The sequence below is a fragment of the Mirounga leonina genome, unplaced genomic scaffold, assembly GCF_011800145.1.
Source record: "Mirounga leonina isolate KUSES-001 unplaced genomic scaffold, KU_Mleo_1.0 Mir_115, whole genome shotgun sequence".
In the NCBI taxonomy this organism is placed as follows: domain Eukaryota; kingdom Metazoa; phylum Chordata; class Mammalia; order Carnivora; family Phocidae; genus Mirounga; species Mirounga leonina.
The window spans coordinates 84,816,060-84,833,995 of NW_023270268.1; the positions used below are offsets into that span (position 1 = coordinate 84,816,060).

At 38.2% G+C, this 17,936-nt stretch overlaps 1 protein-coding gene and 1 non-coding gene across 5 annotated transcripts in view; one reads left to right on the forward strand and one right to left on the reverse strand.

Moving 5' to 3' along the window:
• SENP5 (SUMO specific peptidase 5) overlaps window positions 1-17,936 on the reverse strand; it is a 50,949-nt gene that overhangs the window by 5,914 nt on the left and 27,099 nt on the right. For 3 of the 4 annotated variants that reach the window (XM_034999888.1, XM_034999887.1, XM_034999890.1), the window contains exons 3-7: window positions 12,980-13,085; window positions 12,687-12,825; window positions 12,400-12,447; window positions 11,929-12,006; window positions 2,521-2,658 (exon numbers count right to left, since the gene is read on the reverse strand). In XM_034999888.1, the coding sequence (XP_034855779.1) occupies window positions 2,521-2,658; window positions 11,929-12,006; window positions 12,400-12,447; window positions 12,687-12,825; window positions 12,980-13,085 (509 nt within the window). The remainder of the gene's footprint in view (window positions 1-2,520; window positions 2,659-11,928; window positions 12,007-12,399; window positions 12,448-12,686; window positions 12,826-12,979; window positions 13,086-17,936) is intronic. The other variant, XM_034999889.1, reaches the window with a different exon arrangement.
• On the forward strand, window positions 13,385-13,491 carry LOC118007144. Its single transcript, XR_004678279.1, has one exon. It is a non-coding gene; the product is annotated as a U6 spliceosomal RNA (small nuclear RNA).

Consider the following 17,936-nt stretch of genomic DNA (forward strand, 5'->3'; position numbering starts at 1 on the left):
AGGCTGTGGACACCCGTATATGTTTTAATTAGAACTTTTTATAAGATGGTCAGCCTTTTCCAGCAGTAAGCCAACTTCCTGAATTTGAAATTTAAATAAATATTGGCAAAACAGAAAGTCTTGATTACTGCCAATGCTCAATACAGAGGAACCCATGGCAGAAATCAGTAACTGGAACTAAATGAAAAACATTCCCAGCCTTAGATGTACTCCGTATTTTGAGGGCTGCAGGTGAAGGTATCATGCAGTTTCTAGAAAGTTCTACTGAAACCCATTCTGGATACTAAATACAGTCAAGTCCACCGCTGAAATCTCTTCCAGAATGAAGCCTATCAGAGTTTCAAATTTCCCCTTATGCCCTCTACATCCATGCCTCTCTCTCTCTCTGCACCTAAGGGTGAAGTCAAAGATTACAGGACTTAAACTAACCCCCATGAAGGTGGAGTAGAAGTATATTTATATATACAACTGTGTGTTTATGCACACATGCACGTACGCACACGTATTCTACCGTATCATTCTGCAACCTGCCTTTTAAAACCCATTATGTCTCGGAGATCTTTCCATGTTAGGACATGGAAATCTACTATATATTTTTTTAACTGCTATGGTCAGTTTAATAGTATGAATATACTATAGTGTATTTAGCTATTCTGTTGGTAGAGCTAAATTTAGGTGGTTTTGACTTTTTACCATCAGTAATGCTGCAGTGAACATCCTGGTTGTATGCCCTATCACTGTGCACATACATACACAAGCATTTTTATGGAGTAGATATCAAGAAACAACTGGTGTGCAATAGGATATACCTTTTCTTTTTTTTTTTTTTAAGTAGGCTCCATGCCCAACATGGGGCTTGAACTCATGACCCTGAGATGAAGAGTGCATACTCCACTGACTTGAGCTAGCCAGATACCCCTAGGACATACATCTTTTATAAATTTATAAGACACTTAGAACTGATCAAAATTTCAATTCCCCCAAGTGGCTTGCTTTATTAATTCATACACTCCATCAGAAAATATGAAAGCTGGTTTCCTTATACCCACATAAACACTTGAATACCATCAAACTTGCCTAATAGGCAAAAGATGGAGCCCTAATGTAGTTTTAATTTGCATTTCCCGTATTTCTGGTGAGACTGAGCATCTCTCCATGTGTTGAAAGGTTATTGGCATTTTTCCTAAAAATTACTTAAACGTTTGTCCATTTCTATTAAATCCTTTTATTCATTTGTAGATCTTTATATATTCTGGGTAGTGATTATTATCTAGGTCACAAACATTTTCTCCGGGTCTACCCTTATCTTTGAATTTTATGACATACAGAAGTTTTAAATTATGATATGGTCCAATTTATCAGCAGTCTGATCTTCTATGTCTTTTTTTGCTTTTATGGTTCTATGTAGGAAATCCTTCCCTAATCCAAGAACTTAACATCTTCTGTGTTTTATCCTCACTTTCACAGTTTTGTGTTTTATATTTAGGAATTTTTATGTGGAATTTGTTTTAATAAATAGTATGAAGGAGCTGTATTTTACTTTTCCAAATAGACAGCTGCTTCTCACAATGGCATATATTGAATAGCCTGTCTTTTCCCAATTTTATCATATACCAGGTTCCCTCATATACACGAATTATTGCTACATTCTCTGTGCTGTTCCACCAATCTATTTGTCTATTCCTAAGCCAAAATAAATACGGTTTTAATTATTAAAACTGTGTGTTACGGTTTCATATCTAGTAGACCAAGGATTCCTTCCTTCACTGTTCATGCCATGAATTCTGCAATATGGATTTTAGGATGAGCTTATCAGGTTTCATTCAAAATCCTCTTGGGAAATTAATTAGGACAAATGGGTATATATTAGTTTGAGGAGAACTGATCTCTTTCCAATACTGAGTCTACCTATCTTTCCATCTGCTCAGAGTTCCTTTAAATAGAGTTTTCATCTTAAACAACTTCCACAATTTTTGCGAGGGTATACTCCTGGGCAATTTACATCCTTGTTGCTTTTGAAAATGGAATCTTCTGTTTTCAGCTAAATTTCCTAACTGGTCCTTGCTAGTGAAAGAAAACCAGGAAACCTATTGATTTTTTTCTTGCTTTGCCTCCCACCATCTTGCTGAACTCCCATTAATTGAGCTCTCATATTTTGCCAGCGGATTCTCTTGATTATAATTCATTCTGCATGAGTTATTTTGAAGATAAAAGCCAATTTTAGCTCTAAGAGAAACCAAAGAAAACGATTTCTGTCCACATTCAAAATGTAGCTTTATGGGAAGGCAGGAAAATATGTAACAAAATCCAAATAGGGCATGTATCTCAGAGGGGGGATCCAGATCAGAGACAGCTACCTCCTCCAACCTGGGGATTCCTCTTGTAGTAGTCTTTTCCCTGCCAACATTTTAGAGGGTTTGCATGACAGAAACTGATCCTCTATGAGACTGACTTTTGCTGTTCTAAGATACTATTTGATCACAAGATAAATGAAAAAATACAGGCAGTATATTAACTTACCTCTACACAAAACTTAAAATGAATGCCTTGGGAATCATAAAATGAAATAATTCGATTAGAGAGTGTCACGGTAATGAGAGACCAGTGGACTTCCAGGTGAATAGGAATCAACAGAAGACTCTTTTTAAACAAATCCACCTGATTAAAAAAAAGAAGAAAGAAATACAGCCATCACCACAGACTATCCAAAATAACAATGGCAGCAGCTTCCATTTACTGACCTTTGACCTGCCCACGGCCATTTAAAAAAATAAGTGGTGAAGCCAGAATTTGAACCCAGGTCTGAATCTAAAGCCCATGCTTGTAACTACTAGGCCATAATACACAGTAAGAAAACTGAAGATCTAGAAAGCATCATTTCGAATTTAACCTGATAACCTCCTGATAGGAGGTTTCAAGTAGTTAACATTACTTAGCCTCTTATTTTTATGCTTAATTTTCTTGTGTACATATTTGATCTTGACTCAATTCTTACTTAAAAAGGAATCATGGGGGGCGCTTGGGTGGCTCAGTCATTAAGCGTCTGCCTTCGGCTCAGGTCATGATCCCAGGACCCTGGGATCGAGCCCCACATCGGGCTCCCTGCTCAGCCAGGAGCCTGCTTCTCCCTCTCCCACTACCCCCCGCTTGTGTTCCTTCTCTAGCTGTCTCTCTCTGTCAAATAAATAAATAAAATCTTTAAAAAAAAAAAAAAAGGAATCATGGTATTAGAAAACAGCACAGACCATAAGCCTTCTTTTTATAGACTCCATATAGTTAAGATCATGGGCTCAGAAGTACGTCTGGTCAAGTTCAAATTGTGCCTCCTCCACTTACTGGCAAGATGACTTTGGCAATTTCTGTAGTTTCTTTGTGCCTTGATTTCCTCAACTATAAACTACAGATAACAGTATCTACCTTATGAAGCTGTTGAGAGTGATAATACATATAAGATGCATAAAACTGCTTTCACACATTATATGTAGCCAGTGAATCTTAACTACTACCATTATCACTACCTCAGGTCTCCCAGATGTTGAAATTAAAAATATCCTTAATTCTTTACACATCCTTTACAATCTAGAAATATTTACTTTTCCACTCAGAATCCCAGTTGTGGATTGGATGATAAAGTAGTAGGTGCTCAATAAACATCTGTAAAAAACTGAGTAAATTTCTTTTTTCAGGTGTTTTTTTGTTTTTTTTACTGATTCCTTCAGTTAAAACAACACAAGACTATTTTGAACTACATCAGATTCTTAGAAGGTATTTCTCAAGCCTTCCTTGCTTTCTGATTATTTAGATAATGTCCTGCTCTAGATGAATCTTCTACTAGTCAACATGATCTTGGAGCAAAGCACTTTAGCAGTTCTACTTTTCCAATTTCTGCATCCATAAACCTGAGAAGTGGCGTGGACGGAAGGAAATATGAGGACAGCTGGTCCTTTCCAATGCATAAATTGTGAGTATCTAAAACAAGGAATCACATTTAAAATACATTATTAAATGAGACCAAATTTACATTCTTCTCAAAAGGAAACTTTTTAATTAAAAAAATTTTTAAATAAAAATTAGGAAATACAGAAAAAATACACTTCAGTGTGTATCTTTCCAGATTATTTTTTCTTTTTAATACATTTTTCTCAACTTTTTTTTTCCTCTAAGATTTTATTTGAGAGAGAGAATGCGTGAGAACACAAGTGGGGTGAGGGGCAGAGGGAAAGGGAGAATCTCAAGCAGACTCTGTGCCGAGCACAGAGCCCAACGTGGAGCTTGATCTCATGACCCCTGAGATCATGACCTGAGCTGAGACCAAGAGTCGGACGCTTAACCAACTAAGCCACCCAGCGCCCCCAACACACACACTTTATACATATAATTAAGGGTGATATATGTGGAAGATACCAATTATTTATCGCCCTCCCTATTAAAAGGAGTACAACAGAACTGCCTGATGTTATGTAGCTTCACTGTCCCTCCCAGGTGAAGAATGTAGTCCTGTCATGTGATTTGCTTTAACCCATGCTCTGTAAACAGAAGTGAACTTACGTCATGAACAAGCTGAAACTTCAAGAGCCATCATGTGGCCCTGAGACTGTTAATGTCTCAAGATTGATGCTGTTCCTTCACTCTGGGTTCCATTTAAGGAATAAAGATGAAAAACCATGGGAACATCTCCTTGGATGCAGGAAAAGCATTTGATAAAACTCAACATTCATTTAGGACTAAAAACTCTCAGCAAACTAGAAATAGGAGCAAAACTTCTTTAACCTGATAAAGAGTATCTACAAAAAAAAACCTACAGAGGTGCCTGGGTGGCTCAGTCAGTTGAGTGTCTGACTCTTGGTTTCGGCTCAGGTCATGATCTCATGGGTCGTGGGATTGCGCCCTGAGCTGGCCTCTGCATTCAGTGGGGATTCTCTCCCTCTGCCCCTCCCCCCACTCATGAGTGCTCTCTTAAAATAAATAAATGAATCTTTAAAAAAACCAACAACAGCAACCCTATGACTGACATCATAAATAGTAGGGAAAGACTGAATGCTTTTCTCCTAAGATTGAGAACAAGGCAAAGTCCCAGCCAGTGCAATAAGGCAAGAAAAAAATGGCATACAGTTTAGAATGGAAGAAATAAAACACTATTTACAGACATGATTATCTATGAAAATCTAACATCTACAAAAAAGCTCCTAGAGGAAGAGCACCTGAATGGCTCAGTTGGTTAAAGGGATGACTCTTGATTTCAGCTCAGGTCATGATCTTATGGTTGTGGGACTGAGCCCTGCATGGGGCTCCGTGCTCAGCGGAGAATCTGCTTGAGATTCTCTCTCTCTCTCCTTCTCCCTCTGCCCCTCCCCCAACACGTATGCATGCTCTCTCTCAAATCTTTTTTTTTTTTATTTTTTTTTAATTAATTTATTTATTTGAGAGAGAGAGAGTGAGAGACAGAGAGCATGAGAGGGGGGAGGGTCAGAGGGAGAAGCAGACTCCCCGCCGAGCAGGGAGCCCGATGCAGGACTCGATCCCGGGACTCCAGGATCATGACCCGAGCCGAAGGCAGTCGCTTAACCAACTGAGCCACCCAGGCGCCCTCTCTCAAATAAATCTTAAAAAAGGAAAAAAGCTCCTAGAACGAGTGAGTCTGGTAAGGTCAATGGATACGAGGTCAATTCACAGCAAATTAGAAGATAACATTTTAAAAATTCTGTTTATAGAAATTTCAGAAATACGAAATCCTTAGGGTTATATTTTTAAAAAATGTGTAAGACCTGTATCCTAAGAATTATAAGATATTGCTGAGAAAAATTAAAGAGCCAAAATAAAGGCAACATATACCACATGGACTAGAAGACTTAACAGTGCTAAGATGTCTGTCCTCCCCAAATGAACATATAAACACAATCCCAATCATAATCTAGCAGATTTAAAAAACATAGAGTGACAGACTAATTCTAAAATTTATATGAAAATGCAAAGGACCCAGAATTCCCAAAGCATTCTGGAAAAAGGATAAAGCTGGCCAACTTACACTGATTTCAAGACCTACTACAAAGATACAGTAATCAAGACAGTGTGGTATTAGCATTAAGAACAGAGAGATCAATGGAAGAGAACATAAAGTGCAGAAATAGACCCATATATATATATGTGTGGTCAGTTGACTTTCTACCATGGTGCCAAAGCAACTAAACTAGGAAAGAGAAGTCTTTTCAATGCAAATGTCATTGGAACAACTGGATATCCATATGGAGAAATCCTCAAAATTAAAGATCTTTACCAAAACACATGGTTAAAATAAGTAGAAAAGCCACAGAGAGAAATCACAAAACCTAGACCTGACAAAGGATTTATATCCAGAACAGTAATAAGCCTCTCTTTACTACAAATCTTTTCATTCATATCACCCATCCATTTTTTTTTTTTTAAAGATTTTATTTATTTGACAGAGAAAGACACAGCGAGAGAGGGAACACAAGCAGGGGGAGTGGGAGAGGGAGAAGCAGGCTTCCCGCGGTGCAGGGAGCCCAATGCGAGGCTTGATCCCAGGACCCTGGGATCATGACCTGAGCCAAAGGCAGACGCTTAACGACTGAGCCACCCAGGCACCCCTCACCCATCCATTTCTCTATTTAGTTGGTGGAGTCTTTGTCTTACCCATTTGTATAAACCCTTTATATATTAAGAAAATTAGTTCTGTGACATTAATGGCAATTTTGTTTCCAGTTTGTCTATTTACATTGCTATTTTCCATTTGGATTTTCATTTTTTTGAGAGAGATCAAGCATGTGCACCCTGACTGGGGGCAGGGTGGAAGACAGGGCAGAGGGAGAGAGTCTTTTTTTTTTTTTTTTAGATTTTATTTACTTATTTGCGAGAGAGAATGAGAGACAGAGAGCACGAGAGGGAGGAGGGTCAGAGGGAGAAGCAGACTCCCCGCTGAGCAGGGAGCCCGATGCGGGACTGGATCCCGGGACTCCAGGATCATGACCTGAGCTGAAGGCAGTCGCCCAACCGACTGAGCCACCCAGGCGCCCAGAGGGAGAGAATCTTAAGCAAGCTCCACACTCAGCACAGAGCCTGACCACGGGACTTGATCTCACAACCCTAAGATCATGACCTAAGCCAAAATCAAGAGTAGGATGCTTAATCAACTGAGCCGCCCAGGCGCCCCTACACTGCTCCTGTTTTAAATAGTTATTTTTCTTGTTATGTAACTGAATTCATTTTTCTTTTTAAACTTTTAAGTTGTACACAGAATAGACTTAGCTACCCTGAGATTATTTTTAAAAGTTCTTTTATGGATTTTCTTAGTACTTTGTTTTATTTATTTATTTTTAAAAGATTTTATTTATTTGACAAAGAAAGACATAGCGAGAGAGGGAACACAAGCAGGGGGAGTGGGAGAGGGAGAAGCAGGCTTCCCGCGGAGCAGGGAGCCCGATGCGGGGCTTGATCCCAGGACCCTGGGATCATGACCTGAGCCGAAGGCAGACGCTTAATGACTGAGCCACCCAGGTGTCCTGTTTTATTTATTTTTGTCGCATTCAAATCCTTGGTCATTCTGTAATCTATCTTGATGTAATCTAATTTAGTGAGTATTTAATTCTTCTATTTTTCATTTTTCCTTTAATGATAAAGGCAGTTATGGCCATTAACTTTCTTCTCAAACCAGCTTTCATTATGTTCCACAGTGCTTGGTAAGATGTGTTCCCCCTTTCCATCCCTTTTTAGACAGTTGGTATATAATTTCCTTTTTTTATTTTTAGATCCAAGTGTTTTATATCCAGTAATATGCATATCTGTAAAATTTTCAGATTGTTAAGATTTTTTTTGGCCACCTTTATTTATTTTTGACTGAACTGTGATCAAAGAATAATATAGGTAATAATTTTCTATGTGGCCAAATGCATGATCAATTTTTACAAAATCTAGTATATATCTATTAAACCAAATGTAGTACTGGTTGTATTATTTTTACTTACGATTTTATTTTATGTCAACCTCATCTGTCCAACTATGAGAGGTCTCCTGCTATCACTATTTTATCAAGGTCTCCTTCTGTAATTTTGTTATATTTCTATATATTGAAATTTTATCACAGTTTACTTTTTACCTTAATATCTACCTCATCTGTTCCTAATACTGCCATTCCTTCTTTTTGTTTACCACTCCTTTCTTTTGGTTTACATTTACCTAGTACCTCTTTAACTGTCACTTTATTTCCAACCTTTCTTGTTCGTTTTCTGTTTGTTATATACAGCATGTACAGGCATACCTCAGAGATATTTTGGGTTCAGTTACAGACCACTGAAATAAAGTGAGTCAAATGAGTTTTTTGGTTTCCCAGTACATGTAAAACTTGTTTACACAAACTGCAGTCTATTAAGTATGCAGTATTATATCTAAATAAATTATATCTCAATTAAAAAATACTGCTAAAAATGCCAACCATCATCAGTGCTAACTCGCTTTCAGCGAGCCGTAATCTTTTTGCTGGGGAAGGTCTTGCCTCAATGTTGATGGCTCCTGACTGATCAAGATGGCAGTGTACTGAAGGTTGAGTGGCTATGGCAATTTCTTAAAATTGGGTAACAATGAAGATTACAGCACTGATAGAATCTTCCTTTCACAAACAATTCCTCTGTAGCATGTGATGCTACTTGATAGCATTTACCCACAGAACTCCTTTCGGAACTGGAGTCAATTCTCTCAAACCCTGCTGCTGCTTTATCAACTAAGTGTAATACTGTAAATCCACTGTTGTCATTTCAGCAGTTTTCACAGCATCTTCACCAAAAGTAGATTCCATCTCAAGAAACCACTTTCTTTGCTCATCCATAAGAAGCAACTCCTCAGGATGCCTGGGTGGTTCAGTCAGTTAAGCATCTGCCTTCGGCTCAGGTTGTAATCCCGGGGTCCTGGGATGGAGCCCTCCATCGGGCTCCCTGCTCAGCAGGGAGCCTGATTCTCCCTCTGCCCGTCCCCCAATTATGTTCCCTCTGTCTCAAATAAAATCTTTAAAAAAAAAAAAAAAAAAAGAAATTACTCCTTGATCCATGGGCTGCAGAACAGAGTTTATGCAGGCATGAAAACAACATTAATCTTGTTGGACATCTCCAACAGAGCTCTGAGGTAATCAGGTGTGTTGTCAATGAGCAGTCTTACTTTGAAAGGAATCTTTCTGAGCAGTAGTTCTCAACAGTGAGCTTAAAATCTTCATTAAACCATGTTGTAAACAGATATGCTATCAGCCAGGCTTTGTTGTTCCATTCATAGAGCACAGGGAGAGTAGATTTAGCATAATTCTTAAAGGCCCTGGGATTTTCCGAATGGGAAATGAGCACTGGCTTCAACTTCAGGTCAACAGCTGCATTAGCCCCTCCCTGACAAGAGAGCCAGCCTATCCTCTGAAGCCAAGTATTTTGACTTCTCTTTAGCTATGAAGGTCCTAGACGACATCTTCTGTCAACAGAAGGCTGTTTTATCTGCACTGAAAATCTGCTTAGTGTAGCCACCATCATGGATTATGTGGGTTGGGTCTTCTGGAGAACTTGCTGCAGCTTCTCCATCAGCACTTTCTGCTTCCCCTTACACTTTTATGTTATGGAGAAGGCTTCCTTCCTTAAACCTCATGAACTCACCTCTTCTAGCTTCCAACTCTTCTTTTGCAGCTTCCTCACCTCTCTCAGCCTTCATAAAATTGAAGAGAGTTGGGGCCTTGCACTAGATTAGGCTTTGGCTTAAAGGAGTGTTGTGTCTGGTTTGATCCTCTGTCCAGACAACTAAAACTTTTGTTTTATCAGCAATAAGGTTATTTTCACTTTCTTGACATTCATGTGTTCACTGGAGTAGCACTTTTCATTTCCTTCAAGAACTTTTCTTCTGTGTTCACAATTTGGCTGTTTGGCACAAGAGGCCTAGCTTTCAGCCTGTCTTGGCTTTTGACATGCCTTCCTCACTAAGCTTAATCATTTGTAGCTTCTGATTTAAAGTGAGAGACATGTGATTCTTCCTTTCACTTGGACACTTAGAGGGTTAATTTCACTTGAACACACTTTGGTGTTACTGGCCTAATTTCAATATTGCTGTGTCTAGGGAATAGGGAGGCCCAAGGAGAGGGAGAGAGATGGGGGAACAGCCAGTGGGTGGGACAGTCAGAACACACATAACATTAAGTTTGCCATCTTATATGGGTACAGTTCATGGCACCCCAAGACAATTATAATAGGAACAAAGATCACTGATCACAGATCACTATAAGAAATACAATAATAAAAGTTTGAAATATTGCAAGAATCACCAAAATGTGACACAAAGACACAATGTGAGCAAATGCTATTGGAAACACAGTGCCAACAGAATTACTTGATGCAGGGTTGCCACAAATCAATTTGTAAAAAGCGCAGTATCTATGAAGCACAATAAAGTGAAACACAATAAAAGAACATACGCCTGTATGTGGCTTGTACCACTGGATGGGCTGCAGTGGTGTTTATACAAGAAAAATTAAGGATAACTATTAGGGGATTGTTCAAATTAAAAATATATACCCATATAGTGGGATGCTACTTAACCAAGAAGAGTGATGTAGAAGAGGAAAGATGATCATATACTGTACTTGTAAGTCATCTTTCACATTTCCTTCTCCTTCATTCCCATAACCAATCTATCACCCAAGTCCTGTTAATTTTACTTCCCAGATCATACATTTGTGTACATATCCCATCTGTCCTACCATTCTAATCCAAAGTACCATCAACAATACTTTACAATGGCCTTCTGTTCTACCCATATCAGCTTTGCTCCCACACTCACCCATTTTCTTCAGTGCTGCTAGAGCAAAGACTACAAATTGGATGATGTCACCTAAAACCCTTCAATAGATTCCTGTACATTTAGGATAAAATTCAAAACCTAGACCTTAAGGTCCTAGATCTCTGATCAGGTTTACTTCACGCCACTCTCTTCTTTGCTCTCTGCATTCCAGCTACACTAGCTGCCTCACATGCTTCTACCATCATAATATAATGATCATCACTGTGTGTTTACCATGCACTTAATGGTTTACACTAATTATTTCATTTAACCCTCTCAACAAGATAAATAGTCATGGTACTACCACTTGACAGATGAGGAAACTGAAGCTTAGAGGAATTCAGCAATCTGCCCAAGGTCTTACAACTTGTTAAGTGGCTGGCCTAGGATCTGAACCTAGCTCTGAGTCCTAAGTTCATTCTGTCTATTCCCCCAGATTTGCACTCTTCAACCATGTTTCATTTATCTTGGTGTTACTGGTGATGCTTTGCACATATTACCTAAATAGCAGTGTTCAATCAGGTGTTTGTACTTAGCAAAAAATTACTTCCATCCATAACTACTCAAGACTTTCTCTTAATTTCTATAACCCATCCAGTACAAAAAAGTGAAATGCTACAGTATCTCTAGACCTATGACTGGAATTTGAACTCACTGGTAATCTTGTCAAAATATCAAAAATAGAAATATAAATAGGCTTTTAAAGTAATGTTTCTGGCATTAGTCAATGGCTACAGAGAGAAATTAAGGTTAGGGATTACTCTGATTTTATCATTTTGTTTTATAAATAGCATTCTAAAGCCCAGAAAAATTGTCTTGTCCAACCTGCACAGCAAGCTAATAGCAATGCTGGAACCATGAACTTCCAGCCCAGTGCTTTCAGTTAGAGAATATTCCAATCAGCTGGATAGACTCAGAATTTTACTAGTATCTCCTGTTTCAAACAATAAAATGTAAAAAAACCAGAACTACTGTATTAAAAACAACTATCATATTAAAGTTTTTTTTAAAGAGTCTGTTTCTAATTAATATATTGACATTCAAGTTGTTATCCTTCTACTCTAAGTGGCTTATCTGCATTTCAGATTTAGAATCAAAAAGAAATAAAGGGAATACCTTTTTAGTCCATCTTTTTACTCCATTATATCCTTTGGTTACCAGCTGTCTGTGAAAAAAGCTGTTGAAGAAGTGAACCTAGAAGAGACATCAAATACAAGCATCCACATTATATTAACTTGTGCCCAGATTTAACTTCAAAAGAAAATGGAGATTAAAAAACCCTTGTATGTAAGATAGACCAAAAGGTGAGGAAAAGGGATGCCTGGGTGGCTCAGTCGGTTAAGCATCTGCCTTCGGCTCAGGTCATGATCCCAGGGTCCTGGGATCGAATCCCGCATCGGGCTCCTTGCTCAGCGAGGAGCCTGCTTCTCCCTCTGCCTGCCACTCCCCCTGCATGTGCTCGCTTGCTCTCTCTCTGACAAATAAAAAATCTTTAAAAAAAAAAATCTAAGGAATATCAAAAATTACATAACGTTAAAAAAACTCAATATACAAGGATTCTCTCCTGAAGAGTAACTTTTCACTTACTTTGTCTGGGACTGCATCCATTATCAGCTCACCGTACATATTAATGACCTATAAAAAGCCAACATAAAACCAGCTTACTAACCCTATACAATTCATAACATCCCACACAGAATGAGTAACACTGACAATGTTAACATTTGGCTACTGGGGTGAATGACTAACTTCAGTAAGGGTAAAGAATCTCTGATTCCAAAAGATAACTGTGAGGCCAACCCAAAGATTAATTATATTTTATGGTCCAATATCCTCTGCAACTTTTCCACACCAAGAACCTACAATATACTAACCTGGTCATTCAACCAATTCTGACCATCCAGAGTTGCCAGATCATCCATATCCAGCATGTGCTTATTGTAGAAGATGCGGAAGTTGCATTTTTGATGTCTGGCCCGATAGTTTGTTATTTCTCTATTGATAAATGGTTTTCTGGAAAAAAAAAAAAAAAAAGAAAGAAAAGATTTTGAAAGAAAATAAACATGAATTCCACTCAATTTATTGCTAAGTATCTACTTTTTTAAATTAAAAGTCCTATATGCCAATAATTTTATTTTCAAGGGTAACTTAAGCATTATTGACAAACCTATTAGAAAAGTCTTCGTTAAAGACGTCTTTTAGTCTTCCAAGGACATCTTTTTCACTGAGTGGGACCAAACTGCCATACTTCTTCATAACCTCATCTAGGAATCCTTAAATAAAGGAAGAAAAATTACAATGGAAAAAACATTTCCAGAAAAAGTCATTCTCCCAATACTTAACCTATACATAACACTTACCACACATTTAACCTATATTACTATATATTATGCTATAAAGAAATCTTTTAAAAGTTATGTTTTGTAAAGGCTAATAAAATAAAATAGATCAGGCCCTCACCATTCCAATCTAAAGAGAAATGCCCAAAGGTATCATTTCACCTTGGCTTTTTAAGCTACTGATGCTTAAATGGAGGGAATGGCTAGCTAGAATCAAAGACTGACATCCTTCAGTGCTCGCTTCGGCAGCACATATACTAAAATTGGAATGATACAGAGAAGATTAGCATGGCCCCTGCGCAAGGATGACAGGCAAATCTGTGAAGCGTTCCATATTTTTCAGAGAAAGACAAGTATCATATGATCTCATCGATATGAGGAATTCTTAATCTCAGGAAACAAACTGAAGGTTGCTGGAGTGGTGGAGGGTGAGAGGGATGGGGTGGCTGGGTGATGGACATTGGGGAGGGTATGTGCTATGGTAAGCGCTGTGAATTGTGTAAGACTGATGAATTAGAGACCTGTACCTCTGAAACAAATTAATACATTATAGGTTAAAAAAAAAAAAGAAGATAGTAGGAAGGGAAAAATGAAGGGGGGCGGAATCAGAGGGGGAGACGAACCATGAGAGACTATGGACTCTGAGAAACAAACTGAGGGTTTTAGAGGGGAGGGAGGTAGGGGGATGGGTTAGCCCGGTGATGGGTATTAAGGAGGGCACTTACACACAAACAATGAATCATGGAACACTACATCAAAAACTAATGATGTATGGTGACTAACAAAATAAAGAAAAAAAAAAAAAAAAGACTGACATCCTTCAATAGCTTAACCTTGAAGACGAATCCTACCACCCGAAAAGTGAAATCTAAAGGGTTTAATTACCTGGTTAAATGTGTATCACATTTGGTAACTGAAGGAGTTATCGTTTTAAAAACCACAATCACAATTTAATTGTTGATATCACGGTCACTGTATTATTTGGTAAATGTGTGTAAATTTCACATCTCATAGCAAGGGACAAATCTAAGGCATTTTTAATATCATATAATTTGGTGGAGTTATTATACTCCTGATACCGAATAACCCTATAAGGTGAACTTACTGGGTAACAGCTGGGGAGGCACATTTTAAGAGGGGAAATAAAGGGTGACCTCTTGGCCAGAATATAGGATAGTCTTCAGGTGGCTTCCAAGAGGATCCACTGAAGAAACATACCCAAAAAGGTCCTAGGAAATAAAGGGGCGCCTGGGTGGCTCAGTTGTTAAGCGTCTGCCTTCAGCTCAGGTCACGATCCCAGGGTCCTGGGATCGAGTCCCACATCGGGCTCCCTGCTCGGCAGGAAGCCCGCTTCTCCCTCTCCCACTCCCCCTGCTTGTGTTCCTGCTCTCGCTATCTGTCAAATAAATAAAATCTTTAAAAAAAAAAAAAATTGCTCATGTTAAACCAACTGTGTTGGACAGTTTTTTCTTGAGGTAACTGCCAGGTCACATCCCACCATGAATGTGGAATGGAGTTCACAGTGTTGGGCATACAAGAAATGTAACCATTTGGTTCTCCCAACAAAATACAATACCCATGTCAGAAAGGTCCCATCAAAAACATGGAAGCATGGGGCACCTGGCTGGCTCAGTCGGTAGAGCATGCAACTCTTGATCTTGGGGTGGTAGGTTTGAGCCCCACACTGGGTGTAGAGACTACTTAAAAACAAAATCTTAAAGTAAGAAAGGCATGAAATATCTTAAGACTAAAGGAATGTGCAAACCTAAGTGAAAAGCACAAAATTCTATGAAGGTCAATAAATGGGAGTAATTCTTTGTTTTTAGACAGGAAAATTCAGTATTGTAATGAATGCAATTTTCCCTAAATTCGCCTAAAAATTAATGCAATACCAATCAGAAGCCATTATTTTTATTTAATTGAAAAAACAAATCTTGGGACCAAAATGTGAGAAATTCCTAGAAATTTTTTAAAAGGATTAAAGAAGAGAGGTGAAAAAGAGGGCAAGAGAGAAGGAAGGCCTAGTCCCATCAAATTATAAAACTGTACTACTGAGTATTTACCCCAAAGATACAAATGTAGGGATCCGAAGGGGTACGTGCACCCCAATGTTTATAGCAGCAATGTCCACAATAGCCAAACTGTGGAAAGAGCCAAGATGTCCATCGACAGATGAATGGATAAAGAAGATGTGGTATATATATACAATGGAATATTATGCAGCCATCCAAAGGAATGAGATCTTGCCATTTGCAACAACGTGGATGGAACTGGAGGGTGTTATGCTGAGCGAAATAAGTCAATCAGAGAAAGACATGTATCATATGACCTCACTGATAGGAGGAATTCTTAATCTCAGGAAACAAACTGAGGGTTGCTGGAGTGGGGGGAGGGGTGGGAAGGATGGGGTGGCTGGGTGATAGACACTGGGGAGGGTATGTGCTATGGTGAGCGCTGTGAATTGTGCAAGACTGTTGAATCATAGATCTGTACCTCTGAAACAAATAATGTAATATATGTTAAGAAAAAAAAAAAAGATAGCAGGAGGGGAAGAATGAAAGGGGGGAAATCGGAGGGGAGGATGAACCAGGAGAGACAATGGACTCTGAAAAACAAACTGAAGGTTCTAGAGGGGAGGGGGGTGGGAGGATGGGTTAGCCTGGTGATGGGTATTAAAGAGGGCACGTTCTGCATGGAGCACTGGGTGTTGTGCACAAACAATGAATCATGGAACACTACATCAAAAACTAATGATGTAATGTATGGTGATTAACATAACAATAAAAAATTTAAAAAAAAACCTAACTACTGTAATTAAAGCAGACTAGTGCTAACCATAGAAACAGAAAAACCAAGTCCAGAAAAAGACCCCAAAACAGGGAGCAATTCATAACCACGGGGAAAAGGTGAATTACTCAATAAATAGTATTAGAATGATTAACTAAATTTTATTTGCAGTCAGAATTCATTTTGATGTGAAGAATGTGGTAGGGATCCATCTTTACTTTTTTCCAAATAGCAAAATGTAAAAATAACACATTAATAATCTAGAAGAAAACAAAGTTGAACATTTTTATAAACTTGAAATGGCAACAAGCTCTAATTTTAAAATTAAATTTTAAATTTTATGACTTGTTACATATATGTACAGGATTGTAATGTTTATCAAGTCAAACTGGTATACTGCTTCTGAGGTTCCTATCATGCTTTAACATGTATTATCAATGTAAGATTATAAAATGGCCTCTTATATTTGTTTCTTAACAGCTTTACTGAGCTGTGATTCGCATCCACAAAAAAAAAAAAAAAATCACTCCTAAAGTGTACAAATTTTTTTTTGTATATTCAGAGCTGTGCAACCATTACCACCACCTAATTCAAGAACATCTGCATTACTCTATGAAGAAAATGTGTACCTGTTACCAGTCACTCCTCATTGCTCCCTCTTTCCAGCCCCTGGCAACTATTAACCTACTTTATCTCTATATTTGCCTACTCTGGACATTTCAAATCAATAGAATCATATAGTATGTGGCCTTTTGTGCCTGGCTTTTTTCACTTAGCACGTTTTCAAGGTTCATCTATACTACGTACAAGTTTGCATGTCTGTATTTGTTTCTAATTAAATTTTTAATCCATCTGGAATATATTAACATAGGCATCTATTTCTTTTCCTTCCAAAACCAATTTTATGCAATATTTAATATAATTATGAAATAAACTGTAGTGGGTATAACTGGTTCATGATAAATATCAGTCCACTGCAGTGAGCATAATGCGCAGTTACATTAGAGAAGAGCCAGCATTCAGCATTCCATGGAACTTAATATTAGCTAACGCTATAGAAGTCAGTTAAAGGAGCATCTACTATACCAATTGTCCCATACTGATTTCTATTCTAATTGCTCTATTAATCCTGATTACTTGGGTTCCTTTATTTGTTGAATTTGTCCTTTTCATTGTGCTGGCTTTCCTCAGATGTTTGGTGATTGATTGTGGCTTATCTGTACTTGGGTAATTTGCTGATGTGGGGAGGGCTGTGACGGGCAGTAGCTATTGCTCTGCCTTGAACTCTTCTCAGTGGGCATGGAAATGCTAAGCAAATCCCAAAAATGGTTCTTCTGGTTCTTCTTTTCTCCTTTAATCTATTAAAATAATTAATTACTTCACAGATCACCAAGTGTGCATTCTGTAAAAATCCCCTATTTCCTCATGTCACACTATAGTTTTACTGTATGCCATAATCAGTTTATCAGCTGCTTTTGGAAGTGTTCCATCTCTATAAGTTGACCAGTATCTGTGTGTAAATGCTCACTTTTTCAGGTTTATGTATCATATCATGGTTCTGCTAACTTTATGGTAGGGAAATTTGTCTTTCTCTATTCTAGGGCAGTATAAACATCAGAAATGGTTTTGTTTTTTTAAAGATTTGCTAGGACTCTGTACTTTGTGTCTTTTTGTAGAGAAAAACTTTTTATACATACTTAATGGTTAGGAAAACAAGTGTTCAGAATTGTTTAAACTACCAACAAGTAATGCTCCTAACTCCCCAGAAAAAGCCCTTTATGTCAATTTGATAGGGACGCCTGGGTAGCTCAGTTGGTTGGGCATCTGACTCTTGGTTTCACTCAGGTCAGGGGATCAAGCCCCAGGTTGAACTCCATGCTCAATGGGGAGTCTGGTTCCCCTCCCTCTGCCCCTCTGCATTGTGTGTGTTTGTGTGCGCATGCTCTAAAATAAATCCTTTAAAAAAAAAAAATTGGATACATCTTTCCAGATATGACC